General features: G+C 43.4%; 1 protein-coding gene across 1 annotated transcript in view; it reads left to right on the top strand.

Annotated features, from left to right (window-relative positions):
- The window catches only part of Faxc (failed axon connections homolog, metaxin like GST domain containing), a 59337-nt gene that overhangs the window by 29268 nt on the left and 8548 nt on the right, over positions 1 to 21521 (top strand). The window contains exons 4-5 of the mRNA NM_001271065.1: positions 320 to 543; positions 21241 to 21357. Of these exons, the coding sequence (NP_001257994.1) occupies positions 320 to 543; positions 21241 to 21357 (341 nt within the window). The remainder of the gene's footprint in view (positions 1 to 319; positions 544 to 21240; positions 21358 to 21521) is intronic.

Genomic DNA, 21521 nt, shown 5'->3' on the forward strand with positions numbered 1-21521 from the left:
GCATTGGCATGCACCCTACGGCTCGCGCCAGCCTCCTGAAAGGCTTTCATGAGATAGCACGAGAATGAACAGAGGAGTCTGAGGGCAGGTGGCTGGGAAGATTTGGTTGAACAGGGATACAGGACAGCATTGTTTCTCTGAAAGCTTGTAAGTCCACACGTTGGCTAGAGCTGTTGTGACAATCCCTGCCACTCCGGTTAAACATTGCACTTCTTTGGTCCCTCCAGAAAGTACTAAGTTCTGTACAGTGCATTTGAAAGTGACCACAGAGCTACACATCTCCGACGCACAACAGTAACTTGTTTCCACACAATTCCAGGACATTAGCTTATTGCCAGTGGGTGGACAATCTCAATGAGACCCGGAAGATGCTGTCACTTAGTGGTGGTGGTCCCTTCAGTAACCTGCTCAGGTGGGTCGTGTGCCACATAACAAAAGGAATTGTGAAGCGGGAGATGCACGGCCACGGCATTGGCCGCTTCTCGGAGGAAGAGATTTACATGCTGATGGAGAAGGACATGCGGTCTTTAGCAGGGCTTTTGGGTAACGTACCACACCTTCTATATTTTCTGTGCTTACTGTTGCATGACTAGTGCTGCTGGTTTGTGGATTTAACTTGCTTAGAGTTTTTGCTTCCACCATTTAACCAAGGCCCCTAATCTCCCAGAGTAATCTCTGGCGTTAGTTTTTAGTATAGCAACTCAGGACCCCTGTGAGAACATAGGGAGGACTCTTAAGCATTGGAACTTGGCTGCAGGGGATTCTGGCTGTGCTGTAAGGATAGGTGATTTTGAGCGAGGAACCTCCTCTATTTATTCACAGGCCAGGCTGCTTGTAAGCACATCCTCATGTAAAGTTCCAGGGACTTGGTGACAACCCAGCTTCTGACCTGTTCTGCATGCGCATGTGCTGACCCTTGTCATGCTGTTCATTCTGGTGTATATCCTTAGTTTTCTTCTTCCTAATGTGTTTTATCACCCACTGACTGCAGATAACCTGGGCTGCTATAATTCCATACTGGGCGAGCTTGATTCTTGGCTGTGACGATTCACAGAGAGACTTTCCAAAGCAGCAGTATAGATGTGAACCCATGTCCTCTAGTATGGGACTGTTTAATGGACTCAGTGAGACTTCTGGTTTTATTTTCAGAACTTGGTTTTGTTCAACAGTCCTCCCTTTGTGGCAATGATGTTCAAATCTGTCTCCATTCCCATTGTAAGGAAAGCTAGATTCCTCACCTCCATGAGGAACTGGGCTGTGGGATTTGTTTTGTTGGAACCTACCTGGAAATGGAGGCTCTATGGACATAACCCTTCTTGCAGAGTGATCTACACTGACCACTTGATTGTTCCACATTCCAGAATCTCACTAGACCTGGTGTCCTCCCTTGAACACCATCTGGTGCCTTGCTCTGGGAATCATCATCTCAGACAACCAACCCTTAATGGAATCCTTTTTCCTTAACAGTGGCTCTGTCTGTTTCTGACTTATTCCTACTCCTCTCCAGTTTATGCTGTTGGAAGCCTCCACAAATGAGGAGTTGAGTCCCAGAGTAATTATTATGGCCAAGATTATGCCAGTAAAAGCCTTTTGAACAATTAACCAGCATTGATTTCTTAACCAGAGCACTGGTGAATATCACTCCACTAGAAGTGTTTTGTTTGGAGAAGTTTAGAGAGCAGGGTGATGGCAGTAATGACCACTGACTTTTTCTCTGAGCACTCAGTGACTAGATGGATGCTTTGTTCCCAGTGCATCACTGTGAGTCACTGATAGGTAGGCTGGAAGCCTTGTAAGCCTGGGACTTTGCTCTCACTTATGGCTCATTTGTGATGGTTTCAAACATCAGTGGTTGACTGTGGTCTGAATAGGATGTCCCATTTAATATTTGCAAGTTTTAAATTGGGTGCTAGGACCTGTTCTGTGTAGCCCAGGACATAGATGACTCCTCTCTGTTGGCTGCTGTCATAGCTACTGCTTACTGCCACCTAGTAGCAACGGATTGTGGTGAGGAGTTACAATGCTTGCATTGAAGTAAGCTTTATTTCACTTAATCACAGAATTTGCACTTAACATAACCTAACTTCATTAGGAATGTTATTTCCTAGGAAAACTGTGTTTGAAACAAAACCCTTTTCTCCCCTGACTTTTAAATTTGTCAATTATAGAAGTTTGGGAAGGTTCAGAAAAACACAGAGAAAGAGAGCAAGTCAACAATAATTTTACAACTTATGGCTAACCAAAGTACTATTTAATGCTAACTATTTGATGCCTAGCCTTTGAATACTTTTATAAATAATTTTGAATCATGTATATACATACACACATTATTTTTCTTTTCTTTTTTCTATCATCAAGTATTCTGTACCATGTGACTGTATGCTGTATTATAGTTGATGCCAGAAAAACTTATCAGACAAACTCCACTTTGCCTACTGTTTATCTTATAGTTCTGTTCTGTTAATTCTGGGTCTACTGATACATTAAAAAAAAAAAAACAGAAAATAAGACAGCATGAGAATAAAATTTGTTGAGCTGTATCTAGTATTAGCAAGGAGATCCCCAGCTGTGACCATTAGGTATGCAGTTAAAGTCCGTAGAGACCATGGGATCCAGAAGGAAGTCAAACAACACTATACATCTGATAATGGGGGAAACGGAAGCACACTCAGATTGAGTCACGCCGTTAGGCAGAGGTGAGACAGGATCATATCCAGAACATTAGGCGTAAGACGTTCTTTTCTACCTGCTGAGTGCTTGCATGGCTTGGGTTCCAGGACTCAGATCTGGATGTGAGGGAATAAGGAAAGGTCAGACACTCACTCATACAGGAAACCTGGGACCCGGTGGTCTGGGCTGTCTGATGGAGAAGCCGCAGCACCTGAAGCTCAGCGTGCTTTTTACACAGGATTGAATAAGGAGGCAGGCTTATGGCATACAGCTGAGTCAAGGACACAGGTTTAGGTAATCACGGTGAGGGCAGTCTCTGTGGGAAAGCTTCAAACTTCAATATGGACTGAGAGGACAAAGCCACAGTAGACATTTCTGCATATCCTATCAACATCCGTACGAGGAGGGAAGGGTTTGCCATTCCCAAGGGACTGAGGCACTAGGGCCTTTGACATGGCTCCCTACTACCCAACTATGACCCCAAATCCCCCTCGAATTGTACTCGGTGTGACTCTTTATTATTTCAGGTTGGCATCTTCAGAACATTTCCTGAAGTAGACAGAGCTTAGACTATCAAATTAAGGGGGTGGTCTCTAAAGTGATGTTTAAAGACTTTTATTTGCTTGCTCCTAGAAGTGGGCTACTGAACAATTTTGGGTTGTCTGAGAATGGAGCTCTGTCCAAGCACTGTCCAATGTAGGACCCTGGGCTCCACCGCCAAGGACTGAAAACAAAACAAAATAAAACAAACATAGATAGGTTTGTAAACTGGGGTTGTGCCATCATTGGTAGGCATGCCTTTAAGAGCCTGCTCAGATAAGAGCCAACTGAGAAATTTGACTTATAAATGGGAGTGAGAAAAGCTGATTTCCAGAAAGCATTGTCTGCTTAATAAAACATTTATTGTGCATTTTCTAGTGTGAAGTATTTCTTTTGAGTCCGGAAATAGCTCAGGGTTTCTTTGGTCTTCAGTCCTTATTGATATCAGGTTGGCACGTTTATAAGAACCGCATTTATTGGCTATTTTAATAAGCCTTTGTGATCCTGAGTATTTAATGAAGGGTAAATGATGCAAAGTCTGTGTCCTGTCAGAGGCAGCTTCCCAGACCCTCCTAAGCATATGTAATTACAGCGTGGTGCAGTTTTATAGAATGTTTGCGTGGCGTTGTTGGATAAAAGGAATCATTCTGTTTTTCAAACAGAAAAGACATTTGACTGGTCCCTTAGTTCACGGTTAAGTTATATATAGATGATTAAAATATTCTCAAAGAACAGCATGGAAAAGCATTTGCAATTGAGAAATAGAAAATCTCTAGCCCTCGTGGTTCTCAGACCTTCCCGTCACAAAACACGACTGCATTTTGAAGTTTTGAAAAGGAGATTTCATAATGTGGACCAAAGCTAAGTGTTACTTTAAAGTGTGGAGGTGGGCACTTCCTGTAGGGGTGTGTGTGTGTGTGTGTGTGTGTGTGTGTGTGTGTGTCAGGGGCTAATGGTTGGGTCGAAATGAGCCTCAGTTTCTTCTCTAGAATTCCTTCCGGCTTCTCAGGCTCATAGTGGAGTTACACGCTGCTGGCTGTGGTAGCTGGACTTGGGGACCATCCATCTTACTATGGTGTGTGTCTCTGGTTATAATGAAGCAGAATAGACTAGTTCCTTAGAGTGCTTCTTTGCCTTTAATTGGACATCTATAGGCCCCGTGTGATGACACTGCTGTTATCTCACATGACAGTAGATGATAAAGTTCGTTTGTGAGATGGAATCCCATATCAGGAAAATAATGAAATCCAGTTTCAGTATGGGGACCAAAACTGCATAGTGGGAGTTAATAGTGTCTGTTTGCATACAATTAGCAGACAGCCAACAATAACCTTAGGGTCTGTGGATCTAAGAATTAGTTCTGAGCAAAAATATTAAATTTATGAATCTCCTTGATTTTTCTAGTAAGGGTCTCATGTGGCCTGGTCTGTTCTCAAACTCACCATGTACCAAAGTCTGGCTTTGAACTCCTGATTCTCTTCTCTCTAAGTTCTGATTGTTGGGATTACTGGCATGTGCTATGAACATCTTAAATGTTTATGGTTACATTGAAAGGATGGGGACAGAAAGAGTAACAGGCTCTAATGCCCCTTTCAGACCCGTTTCCACTAGGAACATAGCAGGATAATGTATTTGTAAACACGAGAACTCAGAATCCCATTGATCAATGAGACATGCATTGGGTAGCATGCTGAGATCCTTGTGAAGGGCTTGAGAGCTGGTGACGGGCAAGTTTAGCACAGCTCCGAGTTACCAGGGCTGCCATAAGAAGGCAACATTTTTGGTGAACATTTATAAAATCACACATCTGTGGGTTTCCTTCATGAACAACAGGATGCAAAGAGGTAGTTTTCAGGGGAGCAATCGTCACTCCAGAAGACTTCTTTGGTGGATGACATTTAAAGTGAATGCTGAAGCATAAGCCAGGGTTAGGCAAGCATGTGTGTGTGGGAGGAGGGCAGGGCTATGGCAGCAAACTGAATAGCTTGGGATAAGAAAGGATCATTATGTGGAAAGATCTAGAAATCAGATGCAGCTGGGAGTTTTCAAAGACGGAAAAGGTGGCCAATGTGGTTGGACATTTTACAAGAGCAGAGGGTGTTAGTAGGCAGAGGTAGTCAGGGGCTGAGAACGTTCAGGTTTTATATGTCATGTAAATAATTTCTGTGCCCCTTGTCTGAAAGCAAAGGAGACCATGAGAGGTTGGGAACTGATGGGATGGCTCAGCAGATAAGGGCTCTGTTCCCAAGCCTGTTGATGAGTTGTGTTTGATCCCAGGATCTACATGGTGGGAAGAGAAAACCAACTCTTAAAAGATTCTCTGGCCTTTCTACACATGTGTGGTGACATATGTACCCATACACATTGAAACACACACACACACACACACACACACACACACACACACACACACACACACAGAGAGAGAGAGAGAGAGAGAGAGAGAGAACAAAATAGAAATGTTGCATATCCTGTTTTATGTTTAGTGTGATGATGGAGAGTGGTGCATATGTGTGTATGTGTGTGCATGTGTATGGGCATGTGTGTGTGTGAGTGTGTGTGTGTGTGTGTGTGTGTGTGAAGAGGATTGTTACTGTCCAGGAAAGATAAGATGGTGTTGGGACTATAACCAAGGTGTTATATATAGTTGGGCAGCCAGGGATGGATTAGGCTTGAGTTTAGAGAGAGAAGTAGAAAAGATAGCCATTTGTGGACAGAAGTGTTGGAGGAAGGGGAGTCATGGATTTTAGGTGTGGATATACTGTTTGAGACAGACACGAGTGGAGATGAATTATGTGGCAAAGGGAGCTTATTGTTAGTGGATTTAAGGCAAATGTGTTTATCAAGTTATACTAAAGCGGTTGTGCAATTGTTGGGAACAAATCAATGTAATTCTGATTTCACGTTACAGACAGACAGGTTGGTAGATGCTGTGGTGAGTGCTGCATAAATGACCTTTTCGTCAGTGTTGAGCTGAGGTGGGTACATCCGTATGAGGAGGTGGGAAAGCAGTAGGTTGAAGTGTGTGAGATAGCTTTAGGAGGTAAAAGGAGCCACTTTTTAGTGGCTGCAGGGACAAAGCCAGTCAGCTGGCTTCCAGATAGTTGAATTGACCTGAACTCCAAAAGAGGTGAGGAAGTGGCCAGAAAGCTCTTTGACTAACAAACAGACTGGCGTTGCAGTTAGTGATGTTATTCATTTATTTACTTATTTAATGTGCATGAGTAATACTGTAGCTGTCTTCAGACACACCAGAAGAGGGCATCAGATCCCATTGCAGATGGCTGTGAGCCACCATGTGGTTGCTGAGACTTGAACTCAGGACGTCTAGAAGAGCAGTCAGTGCTCTTAACCTCTGAGCCGTCTCTCCAGACCACAGTTCGTGGTTTTGCACACTGACTTTCTATCAGTTAGGTACAGTTGTTAATTTGGTGCTGGGCTAAGTCTGTGGGAAACACAGAACAGCAAGCAAGATCTTCAGAGGCTTAGACTCTGTCTGCAAGGCCCAAACAGTGTCATAATGTGTGGAGATTTCCTATGTGATCTCAGAATCTCTTGTCATCATTTAGAAATAGGAAGATGTTGGAAGATGGAGATAGGAAACTGTTCCTCTTTACAAAGGGCAATGGTTTCACTAGACAAACAAAATACTCAAGCGAGTTATTAAGGGGATGGCTGGCTCTACAAAGCTACCTCTTATTAATTCTGAACTGGTTACAGCAAAACTAACATTATCTGCATTGCTTGGCCACTGGGAAGAGCAGTTCTGAATTTCTTCCTATGGCTGGATGCCATCTGGTGGGCAAGAGAACATTCTCCTCCAGGGAAAACAATAGAAAACTTCTCTGTTAGATTGAGGCAGACTCATGCCAGGCTGAATAACTGTGTCTTCTTGTCAGTTAGGATAGAATGACACCACCCAGCTCCTAGGGCTGGTCACACTCAGTATTTTTATCAATGACCTGTTCACATCTTTGGAGAAATTGTTTTCTCAGTAGCTAGGATTATAGCACGTACCGCTACCCCCACTGAATGTAACACTTTGATCTATGTATATATTTTTGACATAGTACATTTTATACTAGTTTGGCTATTCAATTTTTAAAATATTTATATTCTTACTGTATGTGTATTGTGTATATCCTTGCATGAGCATGTATGCCTGTGCCTGCGGAGGTCAGAAGAGGGTGTCAGGTTCTCTGGAACTGTGTGATGAGGGTGGTGGGAACTAAACCCCAGTGCTTGGCAAGAGCAGCAAGTGCTCTAAACTGCTGAACCATGTAAGCCCCCTATTCTGCATGTCAAACAAGCAGTGTCTCATCACGGAAAGGGATGCCTGGGCCACTTTCACATTGGGCCGTTAGGCCTTGCCTGGGCACTGCCTGGAACACACCGTTCCCAGTGAACATGATGGAGAAAGCCTCATAGCTGGGCAGTGAGAAAGGATGAAGGCCATAGTTTGTGTCTACACACATTTTAGCAGACGCATTGCATGCTGGGAACTCGGGCCAGCTGGGAAGAATAAAGATGCAGAAATAACCGTGCCTGTCAATCAAGCCAAAAAGGGAAGAGCCACCTAGAAAAGAAGAAAAGAATAGATATTAAAAGGAATGTTTCAGAACCTCAAAGCAGTGCTTGCTGAGTGCTGACCACACTATGGGGACACTTTTGGAAAAGTGACCTGTAGCCTGATTGCTCTTTCAGATCACCCGGGAGATGTGCGTAGTCTGGTAGGGAGCCAGCTACACAGCCCCACGCCAGCTGGATAACTCAGCATTCCCAGCAGTATCTGTGAAGAGATACATTTTTATTTTTAAAGCTGAAAGCCTTGCTTTTGATCATCTATGTAAACTCCACATCCCCCTTTGATCAGTCTGTGTAATTTGTTTATTTGCTTATTTGTGGATGGTCTAAACAGGTCTGAAATCTGACATAGGTTAGGACTCACATACTTAGGAAGGGAACAGATGCAGGGGCCCGGGACGATTCTGAGCCTTCATGACACTATGAGAAAGAATACTGGACTCTTTTATTAGGGAGGGGATCAAATGAGAACAAATCAGGCTTATCTCGGTGCTGTTGAGGATGCGACCTTGATTGGGTCTGCTCACATCATATTTAATCCATTAAGCATGACTCTGGATTTAAAAATTAATAAATGTTTGTAACAATTCTTTGCCCTTTAAAGTTTAATACCGTATTGATTGCGAATTGTGCTGTCTGTATACTTCTTGGGGTGGGGTCATGACTGGAGCATGGTTGACCTACCAGGAGCCACAGCCTTGAAGAGAACTGATTTTCCTTCCCCGCAGAAGACAGACTGTCCACAGCTCCCCAGTTACTGACGGAGGCTCATGAGTGTTGACCATGAGCCATGCTCTTGCCAGGGTGTTGACCAGCTTGCTCTTGCTCTGAGTTCATGACTGCAGCAGTCCTTTGAGATGCTTGTTTTGATCCAGCCCTTCCTGACCTCTTTCTGCCTGGCTCTTCCAAGTCTCTCCACCCCGTCTTCCATGGCGGTCTCTGAGCCCTGAGGAAGGTGTGTGGTACAAAGGTACAAATTCCTCATTTGCGGCTGAGAACTCCATGCTTATTCTTAGGACTTTGACCAATTGTGAATTTGTGCGATAACCACCGTCCACTGCGTATAAAGAAAGTTCTCTGATGAGGTCTGAGAGCTGCATGGGTAGAGACATCTGAATTTAGAGGGCATTTTGATACTCTGTCCATTTAGAACATTTTTAAATTGTATTTATTTAGTTTTATTTGGTGTGTGCACACGTCAGAGGATGGCTTAGCTCGAGATGCTTGTTTCTGTCCTTCTACTGTGTAGATTTCTGAGCTGGAATGCAGGTCATCAGATACGGTGATAATTACTTTAACCAGTTGAGTCTTCCCACTGGCCCCTGAGGGAAGTCTGGTTTTTTGGTGTGGGTAAATTTTAGGCAGTATTTTAGTAAGTAGTACCTTGCAGATATTCTAAACGTAAAACACCCTAGCTAAACACATTTTCCCAGGCAATGCTAAAGAGCAATCCAGCTGCAGGCCACCGTTCTATGTGGGTCTCCTGGTTTGCAGACCATTTACAATCTGCTTCATGAAGCATTGCTTTGAGGTTCCAAAACATCTACTTTAGTATTTCTCCTTTTACCTGTGAATGGATAATCACGTTGATAAGGATAATTACATCTGGATCCTCACTACAGCATGCATGGTTCAGAGGGGCTAAGAACTGTACATTCCGTGGGCCATTTTGTGTCTTTTGCTTTAGTACACTTAGGTCTCTGTTTGCACTGGTGGGTCATTAAAGTCACATGTAAGGAAAGTCACATGTAAGGAAAGCATTGGTTAGACTTGTAAGTCTTACTTTTCTCTTTGTTAATTGAACTCTGGTGAGAGCTTAACTCTTCAAAGGTCCATACGCTTAAAGATCGAAGGGCAAGTGATTTACTCAGAAAGGTTTTTACATATTGGTCAGTAACGCTAAAGTATGTGCTGCTCTCCGATGGAGAGGGCACTAGATGATACACTTAGAAAGTACAAACTCCTCCTTTTGCTCATCCTCCTCATTCCAGAATTCCAGAGGTAGGATGGGGTCTAGAGAGCCCGAGGGTTAATGATTCTGATCTCCTTGATCGTGAGATCAGGTCCCATTTGTGTGCGGAAGAGGACAGCACAGTTGGAACCTCAGTTTGTGGTTTATTTTGCATGCTTCTCCCCTTCCTCCTCTTTTCCTCTGCCTTTTCCTCTTGCTAACATTTACTTGGGCATAAATTTGTATGAGGTCTACAATCCGTAATGGTGAAACAAAGGCATGGTGGAGTAATGGCAGGGAGCTCATGTATTAAAAGAGAAGTAGTAAGCAGAGAGGTACACTGGGAGCTGCACTAGGTTTTCGAAGACTCAAAGCCTAGCCCCTCCCCAACATCTCCTCCAACAAGGCCATGATTCCTAGTCCTTCCCAAACAGTTTCACCAATTGAGCTTATGGGCATCATTCAGATCGCCATAGTGTGCTCCTCCAAGATGGCATTCCTCATCTGTGTTCTTTTGGATTGACTGATTTGGATAAAATTTGAGGAAGAATAAATTTTTGATAGGTGATAACCTGTTACATCCTAATACATTTGTGAGCATTTTTTATAGGTCCTTGCTCAACTCAGTAGCTCGATGAGAATTTGTCTGGTCTATTCACCTCTGTATCTAAAGCCCCTAGAGCTTTGCCTCATGGAGAATCAAAATGACACCAACAAGAGCTGCCATTCATGAAGCACTCACAAAGGCAAGAAGTGAAGTATGTATCGCATACCTTCATAGGGAACCCAGTTCAAAATAGTGTGTCTGTTATGAATGTACTATGTAAGCTAAAACATGCACAAGAATATAAGTTAGATATATGAGTAGTGATCTAATGACAGTGTTTTATGTAGTTTTGGTGAGAATTAACTGGAGTAGTAATTGTTCTACTAATCCTCACCAAAAACATCAGAGAGCGGGCATTACTCTGATTATTTTTACCAGCGATATAATTACGTCTAGCCTGTAGATGGGCAATGGAACCTGGACCCAAGCCCCTGGCTATACGATGAGATGCCTAGTAAGTGGTTGCTTACTGAGAACACTGACAGACTTCACTGTTGGAATGCTCACTGAATTCTGTAATCTCCTAACTGCTTTCTGCCCCACCTCTGTGGTAGAAGCACCCACTGAGGTTGAAGCTCCCGCTGAGATAGAAGTGCTGGGTGGCTTGCCTGGATTTGCTTGAGTTTCATGGCTGCTGTCTCAACCTCTAGTTTCATCTCTTCTTTCTAGAGCTGTTCATCTAAATTTTAGATTCTAAAATATAAGCCAGACTCGAAGGCCTTCACTCTTCTTTACAAAAACGTAAGGTCCTTTCTTTATAACCCTAACCCTACCCTCATGATATCCTCCTTCCCACTTGTTCCCATGTGTGTCTGCCACACTGTATAATCCTTGCTTGCTGAAGTTCACTGTGTGGGCTTATCTCCCCTGCCTTGTTTGATATTTGTTTCTACTTAGACATTTTCTTTGTCTTTTCCCTCCTTCCCACCTCATGAAACTACTTAGATTGGTCGTTTCCCCTCTGAGCAGTTTTATTTTGGTACCCATTGTGGAAGCATCTTCCATGCCTGCTGGCAGTAAGGGGCTATCCAACTCTTCTATGTTCCTCTTCTCCCAGCCTTGCCCGAGGACATGATCATGTTGAAAACTGACCAGCTTTCCTGTGATCTGGCACCTACTAGAAGACCTAGTAAATAGAAGGCCAAGTAACTGTGAGGAGAGTGAGCCCTGATGGTATGATAATCCAATGGTTAGCTTGAGTACCTATCTATGTCCTTGCTCCTAAGTTCTAGAGCCTATAGTCATGTGACGCTAAACATTGAAAGGAACTAATTTAGTGTACAAGATTTAAGGACAAAATATTGTAACCTAGTTTCCACTAATGTAAGAACAATTCTATTTTCTGAGTTCCTGTAGTGCCGGCCACTGGCCAGGGGCAGGCGCTGGGAGGTGGAGTTTAGGGCTGAGGCAGATCTCATTGTCTACATTGGTTTCTGTCTTTCTGGAATGTATTCTTTAGACAAAGTCATCAGAGAACCATTCTGATGGGACTGTTAGAGCATATGGTTGCCAAACAAGCCCCCTGATAGTTGAGTTAATTTGCTTGTTACATGAGGACTAGTTAGCATTGTCTGTGTCTGCTTGTTTTGAGATGGACTTTTTCTGTCTAGTTGGTGGTGCCTTGAACCTGAAGTCTTCCTTCAGGCTCCTAACTGCTGGGATTACAGTGCTATGTTAAGTCACACTGTCTGTTTTAAAAAAATAAATGTGAAAGCACTGTCTGTATCTTAGTCAATGTTCTATTTCTGTGAAGAAACACCATTACCATGGCAACTCTTATATAGGAAAGCATTTAACTGGGTTAGTTTACAGTGTCAGAGGCTTAGTCCACTATCATCATGGCAGGAAGCATGGCAGCATGCATGCAGACAGACATGGTGCTGGAAAAGGGGCCAAGAATTCTACATCCGGGTCAGCAGGCAGCAGGAAGAGATAGAGAGAGGGATAGGGATAGGGGAAAGGGGGAAGGAGGAGGAGAGGGAGAGGGGAGGGGAGAGAGAGGGAGGGGGGGTGAGCATTTGAAACCTCAAAGCCCACCTTCCTCAAAGTTGCAACTCAGTTACACACTCCCTTCAGCAAGGCTACACCTATTCCAATAAGGCACACCTCTTAATAGTGCCACTCCCTAGTGACCAAGTATTCAAATCTATGAGCCTATGGGGGTGTGAGATTCCTATTCAAAGCACCACAGTCTGCTTTAATGTTAGAGAATAGCTGCCAAACATAGTTTAAGGTCAGATGTAGTTGATACATACCCCCTTAGCCAGGTGGTTTGTTCTTATTATGAAACATTTAAGACACAGAAAAATAGAATAATAACACAATAAGTAACTTTATATACATCACTTTAACTAGAAAGGTCCATGGACCAACAGAGAGCCATCTGAGTCAGTGAACAGCTGAGATAGTATCAACTGCTTGGTTTTAGACCCAGGGACAAGGGGCTGAGGTGCATATTTTACATATCACAGCATATCTGAACCCTAGACTCTCCCAGCATCCCTCAATCTCTACTTGGCATACCCTTCCCCCAACCTTGAACTTTCCACCCAGGGGTAGGCTACCCTTCCCAGAGTCTCTTCCCTATATAATCCAGACATTTTGGTCTCCTCTCCTCTCCTTCTTCATTTTCTCCTTCACTCACTCTCTGCTTCTTTCTCTGATCTTTCTTTCTCTTCCCCCTCCCCTCTCTCTCCCTTCCCATGGAGACTTCCCGGCCTCTGGCCTCCTTCCTTGGAGCCAGTGAACTCACCCATCCAAGAGCAGTTTCCCCAATAAATCTGTTAGATTTATACAAACATACACAAATATACATGTGTATATGTGTGAGTGTGTATGTGTGTATCTTGAATTAACTCATTTCACTAGCAGAGAAATCACATATCAGCAGCTATGTGAGCAGTTTCTTAGCAGATCTTTCCTAAGTTATCTCTCTATATAACTGAAACCCTGGCATTTTAGTCAGCTTTCTGATACTATAATAAATAACAGAGATAATTAACTTACAAAGAGAAAAGGTTTATTTTGGCTTTCAGATACTGTTTATGATTAGGCAGACTCATTGCTGTTACCCCTTTGATAGTGGTGCTGTGAGAGACCCTGAGCCTGTGGTACCCAGATAAGACTTCCTGGGTTCTGGGCCCATAGAGTCTAGTTCTTTGAGTAAGGACACTTTCCACCAAGCATGACATCCTGAACTCACTCACTAAGGTTACCATGGCAGAAGGAGAGAACCAACTCCTGCAACTGGTCAGTTCATATGTGCAAATACCCCATGGCACAAGTTCTCTCTGTCTCTCTCTCTGTCTCTCTGTCTCTGTCTCTCTGTCTCTCTCTGTCTCTGTCTCTCCCTCTGTCTCTCTGTCTGTCTCTGTCTCTGTCTCTCTCTCTCTCTACACACACACACACACACACACACACACACATGTGCAATTAAAAATTAAAAATAGAGCTGGGTATGGTAGCACACATCTTTAATCACAGTATTCAGGAGGCAGAAGCAGGCAGATCTTTATAGGTTTTAGGCCAGCCTGGTCTACATTTAAAGTTTCAGGTCAGCTGGTGATACAGAGAGACTCTTGTCTCAGAAAGCAATAACAACCAGAAGTTTTTCGTCGAAAGCTGTTACATTTGGGAGGTGATTTGTTGACAGCTCGCAGTAACTCTCCACTATAGCCTTAGCCGCACTGATTATAGCAGGTTCCTTTATTTAGCTGCTGAGCCATGGAGAGTAAGGTCGGTTTGCCATCGATCCTAGGAATGTTTGCTCACTTAGTTGATAGCAGCCACCATTTCTTGGCCATTTTCAAATTGTTTAGATAAAAGACTTTACATCTTTTAGAGGTAGCATCTTGTTGTTCAGTCTCTGAGGGGCTCTCTGTCTTCACCACTGTTCTTAAACCAGCAGGAGAATTCTTATCTTGGCTGTGAAGAACCTGGGGACTAATTGCAGGATGACACAGCATTGCACACAGAGGGTTCTGTCTATGGATTCAGTGATCTTTGAGAAGGGAGTGTTCACGGGGGAAAGAGCTGTGTGGACATTCTTAAGGGTTCAGACACAAATGAGAAGAGCACTGGAAAGGCAATAACGAAGTTTCCCACAAAGTGGGAGTTGGAGGTTTAGTCCTGCACATGCCATGAAGCCTCACACAGAATTTTAGCATGGTGCTAATAAGGCATACGACTCTTGTGTTTAAAGACAAGACAGGGACCTTAAAACTGCTTAAGTGTTTCCCATGCAAACATGAGGACTTAAGTTCGAACACCCAGAATCCATGTGGAAAGCGGGGTGCAGAGGTGCATGCTTGCATTCCAGCACTGGAGAAACAGAGATGGGGGCGGGGGGAGGGGGTCCCTGTAGCTCACTTGTCAGCCAAGCTATCCTAATCAGTGAGTCCCGGTTCCCTGTGTCAAGAAACACAAAGTAGAGATGGCTCCTAAAGAGTAAGATCTGAGATTGGCCTTTGATTCTCACACACACGTGCACACATGTACACATACATGAACATGTGAATCCCCCCACACTTGCATATGTGCACACACAAACACAAAGCAATTGGACGTCTTTCTCAGGAACCTGTTCTCATAGATTTGATTTGAGTATGGTTTATTCTCTAGGCAGATCCAATAGTGCTGATGGTTAAAGATGTTTACCAGGTTTCTTGCTTACCCAGACATTGGAAGTGATCGAAGATTTTGGATTCCAGCTAGGGAGACACTTGGAGTGTGTCATTGAAGAAATGTCCAGGAGTATGGTGTCTGCTTGTGAGGGTGACCTCTTCTAGCCCTGATGATCAGGCACAAGGCCATCTGTCAGGCTCTGTTTTGGTCCTGTTTTCTTGATAGAAAGTCATACTCTTTGTAAAAGGTTTGGAAACAAAAGTTTAACATGTCATTGGGTTCTGTGTAATGGGTTTTCTCACTAAGCTAAATTCAGAGGCTGTGAGATAGTCTGTGTAAGGAGACAGTCTGAACAGAGAGAGAGAAAAGCAGATTCCCTTGATGGCTCCAAACAGGGCAGCCCAGGCAGAAGTGAGGGAACCTGTCTCGGTAAGTTCAGTTGCATATTCTTTACCTTCAGGAGTGCATTTGAGAATTCAAAACTGGGGAGGGACACCTGACTCATATGACCTAATTTTTCTTTTGTGTGTGTGTGTGTGGGGGGGCAAGTGCATGTGGAGGTCAGAGGACAACTTGTAGGAGTCTGTTTCTCTCATTCTCTCCTTTCACTATGTAGGTTGCAGGGATCAAACTCCAATGGCCAGACTTAGCAGTAATTATTTTTACCCAGGAAGCCATCTTTCCTGCCCCCTTATTTGACTTTTTATAGCTCTCCAATCTCACTATTGCAGGCAGATGGATGGTCAGATCCAGAAGCAACAATGTTGAAGCAATATGGGAACAGAGAAATAAGTCCTCTGATTAGTAGTGAGTTAGGATCACAGATGTCTTCGTGTAGGTGGCTCTTGCCCCTCCCCAGGAATGCTTTCATTATCTAGAATTCCCATAAGTCAGGTTTTTCTGCATGGGTGTAACCCTACACCTATGTTTCCTAGGTTTACAAACTCTACTTAGAAATGCTTTGGGTGGACGGAGTCCAGAAGGTGTTCAGACATATTCTTATAGTGGGGTTCATGTACTTCTCTCTTTCTTGAGAAACTTCAAGAGGTAGGATATCTGCAAAGGAGAGATTGTGAGGAGGAGAAAGGGAGATTGGTGTTAGTCATGAATGGTGATGAAATGCAAAGTTCATCCAAGTCAAAAGAAATTCGTTCTGAAGATCATTCAGAAAACTAAAAGGCTATCTGGGTACTCTAGCTAGTGGCAAGGTATTAAGTTAAGCAGAGCCTGCTAGTCTGTCTCCTCCCTTACCGTTATCTTTCCCAAGATTTTGAGCCAGTCAGTGGAACTAGTTAGAGAATTGTCAAAGTTGACTGGTTCTGAGACCTACCCAAGCAGTGCATGATAACCTCGTCTGAGAGAGAAGCTAAGAACTGTGTGCTGAGTTTGGAGTTTGCTGGAACCATGAGCAAGGGCTGGCATGTGTATTATTATAAACAAAGAGTGGTTTGATCCAATTTAAGGGAGAGCAGAAAGCTGGCTGTGTTTTCCTACATCCTTATCTTCTGGGAAAATCAGAAGCAGAAGCTGTTGAAAGGACATATTTCCTGGTGAGTGACTCCAAGATTACCCTGACTCTGCTGTCCTTGGGGCAGCATTTGACATGTTTGATTCTCAGCTTTGCTTGAATTCTCAGTAAATTCAAGGCAACAGAGGGACAGTATGAAACAAAATGGCATCCACTTTGACTTGATTGGAATTGTCTGCTTGCAAATTGCTAGTGTCAAGTACAGGGACCTCTGGGGGTAAAACATACAATTGTTTTTCACTATGTATCGATAAAAATGAGTTTTGAAAATCATTTTCTCTGAAAGTATTCATTCCTTTCTGCTCCATAGAGTCTGAAAATTCAGCAAAGTTGCAGAGATGTGACGAGAGTGGCTAATTGAAGCTGGGAAAATAGTAAGGGAAGAGAGTCGTGCTCTTTCTTCTGCTTGGAGGAAACCTTGCAATATACCATCCTGCAGAAATGTGGGGAAAGGTGACCAGTTCTCCCAAAGGAGTGTATTAGGACAGGAATGGCTACTGTGACACCATGAAAGAATGGGGTATTCTGAGGAGATACATCTGGTCTCATAAATAAGTACTACAGAATAGTCTAGTGTGCCCAAAATAAAGGTGGAAATGGAGCCAGTGGAGTTGGACATACTTTGTAGAGGGTGATAAAGCAGATTTTTGTATTGGAAGGGTTACTAAACTGGTTCTTTTTGGAAACAATTACATTTTCCACAGATGCTAAGTTCAATCCGAGTTTATTTTATGAACAGCTCTTAAAATCTCTCAGATTTCTGCCCTGATTTCCTTTTTCTGCTCTGTGCTTCTCCTGACCATAGCAAGCTCCCTTGGCTTTGTCGGTTCTGGGGGCTTTGTCTCTGAGATGATAATGTATTCATAATATTATGCGGACAAAAAAAAAATCTGGTCCAGAACTCGAGAAGCTGTAGTGCCAGCATCTCAGTGTGGTTCTGTATTAACTTGGTTAATTTCCACTTGTTATTTTCTGAAACTAAAGAGTTTTGGCTAAATACCATATACACAAGTTGGTGTGTGGCTTAAAATCATTATATAGATATTATATGCTCTAATTTTATCATTTTCTAATTTTTTTTAAAAATTATTCATTTATTTTATGTATATGAGTACACTGTAGCTGTCTTGAGACACACCAGAAGAGGGAATTAAACTTAGATCCTCTGGAAGAGCAGTCAGTGCTCTCAACCACTGAGCCATCTCTCTAGTCCCTAAATGTTTTATCTATATGTGTCTTCCCATCTTGTCTTAAAAGTCTTTGATTTTTGACACTCTAGCATTTCCCAGAGAGAGAGAGAGAGAGAGAGAGAGAGAGAGAGAGAGAGAGAGAGAAAGTTAAGATACAGTGAAGTATCGGTCTTAAGATGCCTACTGTGTGTGCTATTTTTGCTTGGATAGTTTATCACTATTTTCCTATTATTTGGGCAATCAGTTTAGATTCTGAGGTAAGACTGAAATGGCGGCCATCAGTTGACAACACCAAGGGGTCTAACAAGTATACCTTGATTTTCTTCATCAGGAAAGATTATTCGACTAGACTCAGCTTACTGCTCTAGCATGGGGTATTCCTTGGTTCGTATGGTACAGGGACATTCTCAACAGTAGACATTCTTCTCCTCCCTTTCCCTCCCTTCCCTTCCCTTTCCCTTTCTTCCCCTCTCTTTCCCTCCCCTTCCCTCCCCTCTTCTTCTGCTCTCTCTTCTCTCTCTCCCTCTTTGAGGACATCAAACTCACAAAAGTCTTTCTGCCTATGCCTCCAGAGTACGGGAGTTCAAGAGCTGTACCTCCTGGCAGGAGACACAATTTAAAGAACACCTCCCAGTTTCACTTGTCTTCACCAGCTTGTTTGCTTCTGTTGCCTCCTTTGACAGTCTCTCCTCTTCCCTGACCTATGCATTGACACCAAAGGTTCAGCTTCCTCAGCTCACAACTCAAGGATGCTTCTAGGATACAACCATGTCATGAAAATAAAAGCACATTGAGAGAGTTTGTCAAGGAAAAACAAGAAATGAGCCCTGCTGTCAAAGGGCTTTCCATCTGGTAGATGTAACATCCACAGTAAAAGACAGCCTGCGCATAGACGGAAGAGTCGGTATAGGAAAAATTCTATGTGAGGGGCCCGAGACAAGGAAGCAGGACGTATTTATTTCCTTTGTGCTTAGCTCGAGTCACCTCCGTAGTCCCAGGAACTTGCAAATATTTCTAGTTCATAGTTCAGGAATACGATGTTGCCAGACATTTATGCTTTAGGTCCTGTGCGGTTACATGTACAGAAGTGAAACTGGGCTGAGAAAGTATGACTTGGAAGTTCCTGTTATCCCTGGGCAGAATAAGAGAGACCACGTTGAAAGGAAGCTGGTTGTGAATCTCAAAGCCAGACAGAATTGATAGATACAAGTGGGAACCCATATAGGTGGTGGGGCGTAACGTGCAGTGTAGACAGCATGCGCTGCAGAGCAGAACACGGGTTGTAGAGTAAAGAAGGGAGGGATGTCACTACAGTACAGGTTGGGTTAGGAGCAGAGTATCATGGGCCTCGTTTTCCAAGTTGAGCTTGGAATAAGCCATGGAAGAGGAGTGATATGACCACAAGATGACCTTCATTGGGCTGGAGAGATGGCTCAGTGGTTAAGAACACTGACTGATCTTCCAGAGGTCCCGAGTTCAATTCTCAGCAACCACATCACAACCATCTGTAATGGGATCTGATGCCCTCTTCTGGTGTATTTGAAAATAGCTACAGTGTCCTCAAGTACATTAAATAAATTAATCTTTTTTAAAAAGGCGATGACATTCAAGAGAGCTTGTGGTCATCAAGGTACTCAGAACTGGTGCACAGTGCATTACACTTTTACATATTCACAGTTGTCCTGAGGAGAAGGCCCTCTTTTGTGTGTGAGAGCAACTGTGTTCCTACATGCGCTCATTTGTGCTGGCCTCTAGAGGCCAGGGAACAGCCTCAGGTGTCCTTTTTCAGGCATCATTTCCTTTATTTTTAATGAGACAGAGCCTCTTACTGATACTCACAAAATATGCTCAGCTTGCTGACCAGCAAACCAAGGCTCCACACCTCCAGAAGAGAGGTTACAACCACATGCCATCTTGCCCATCTTTTCCCTATGTGGGTCGTAGGGATGGAACTAACGTTCTTATCCTTGCAAAGCAAAAACTTTATTGACAGATATATCCTCAGACAAACATCCTTAATGTCATCTCCGTATTGCAGACAGGAAATCTCTGAAAGGGTTAAGTAATGATCAGGATGGATAGTCATGTGCTGGGATGTGACGTGGGTGGATACCACTCTAGTATTGTCTCTTTATGATAGAGTATTTGATAACAGCCCAGCAGCCAACTTGGAGCAGTTTTCATTCTCTATCAAATTAATTTACAATGTTTTCACATATGTGAATGATACATAGCCACCTTTCTTCTCTCTAGCCCCTTCCAAGTCTTCCTGCTCTGTCCCCTCTCAAATTCATGGCCTCTTTGTCTTTATTATTGCTACAAATATATATGAATAAACATATAAATACCACCTGCTGGGTCTGTTTGGTTTTGGTTCTATGCGTGTGTTTTCGGGTTGACCACTTGGTATTGGACAACCACTTAGGAGCTCCATCCTGAGGAGGACTAATTCTGTTTCTCAGCAGTCATTAATTACCTATAGGTCTTCATCTAAAGTTGGGGTCCTATGACTTTTCCCTTATCCATGTTGGAATATTAATTGGTGTCATTGTTCATGTATTGTACAGTCAACTATATTGTAGAGAGTTCATGGCTGTAGCTTCCCCGTCATGTCTAGAAGATACATTTTTGAAGTCCTGGTCCTCTGGCTCTTAAAATATTTCTGTCCCCTCTTCTGTGTTGCTCCCCGAGCTTTAGCTGTAGGGATTATTTTGGAGATGCACCATATCAATAGGACTGGGCATCCCATGACCAACTGTTCTCTACATTTGACTAGGTACATTGTAGCTTTCTGTTGGTCTCAGTCTGCTACAAATGGAAGTTTCAATCTATGTTACTGGGTACCTTACAACAGCCCAGTAAACAACTTGGGAAGTGCTTCTTTGTCCAGTGTGATAGCTCATATGTCTAGGCCTGAACTTAGCATCAGTGCTGGTTAAGAAGATGTGAGAGCAGTTGTCTGAAACCTCCTTGCCTAGGGCCTGATGCCAGGACTGAACCTGCGACCCTCTGTCTTCTCTGTAGTTGAAGTTTCTCAAGCAAGCTGACATTCTGTGGCTTACATGGGAGTCCATGGGAGTATCACGCACAACATTGCTTTCAAATTCCTTAGCCTAGCCTTTCATTTTGTTGCTAAGCAAGTACGGATTGATTTAGTCTTATGAACATTGAGGTCTCCTGTGCTTGGCGTAAATTACTTTTGAGATGGTTCTAGAAAACTCCCAGGTATTGGTAAGTGTCACATCTTTTAATTACTGGAGTTGAGACAAGGAGGTTCCCTGAAGGTCAGTTGTTGATGAGTTATTGTCTTTCTGGAAGCATCTTTATTCTTTAAGTGAGCACCCTTTCCTGCTTTGCTATATTGGGAGTTGTGTCATAGAACATTTTAGGGGGAGGGTCTTTATTTTGTAAAGGGCATGCATGCATTTCTACTCTATGCTTTGGTGCACAGTTAAACGAACGTATAGTGAGGATATGTTTAATGCTCTTGTGGTCATACTAGACAGTATGGCCCATTTCAATGACCTCTCTGTTCCATTTGCTGCAGGTGACAAGAAGTACATCATGGGGCCCAAGCTTTCCACTCTTGATGCCACTGTCTTTGGACACTTGGCACAGGCGATGTGGACCTTGCCAGGGACAAGACCGGAGCGGCTAATCAAAGGCAAGCAGTAATGCCCTTCATGTAGGAGTTGCAGGACTTGATGGGTGGGTAGCCGCATGGAGAGATGGGTACAGCGAGAACCAGTGACGCCCTCAGTTCTGTGTCCCCAGCATGGAGAGATGGGTGCAGTGAGAACCAGTGACGCCCTCAGTTCTCAGCATGCA

The sequence above is a fragment of the Rattus norvegicus genome, chromosome 5, assembly GCF_036323735.1.
Source record: "Rattus norvegicus strain BN/NHsdMcwi chromosome 5, GRCr8, whole genome shotgun sequence".
Lineage (NCBI taxonomy): Eukaryota > Metazoa > Chordata > Mammalia > Rodentia > Muridae > Rattus > Rattus norvegicus.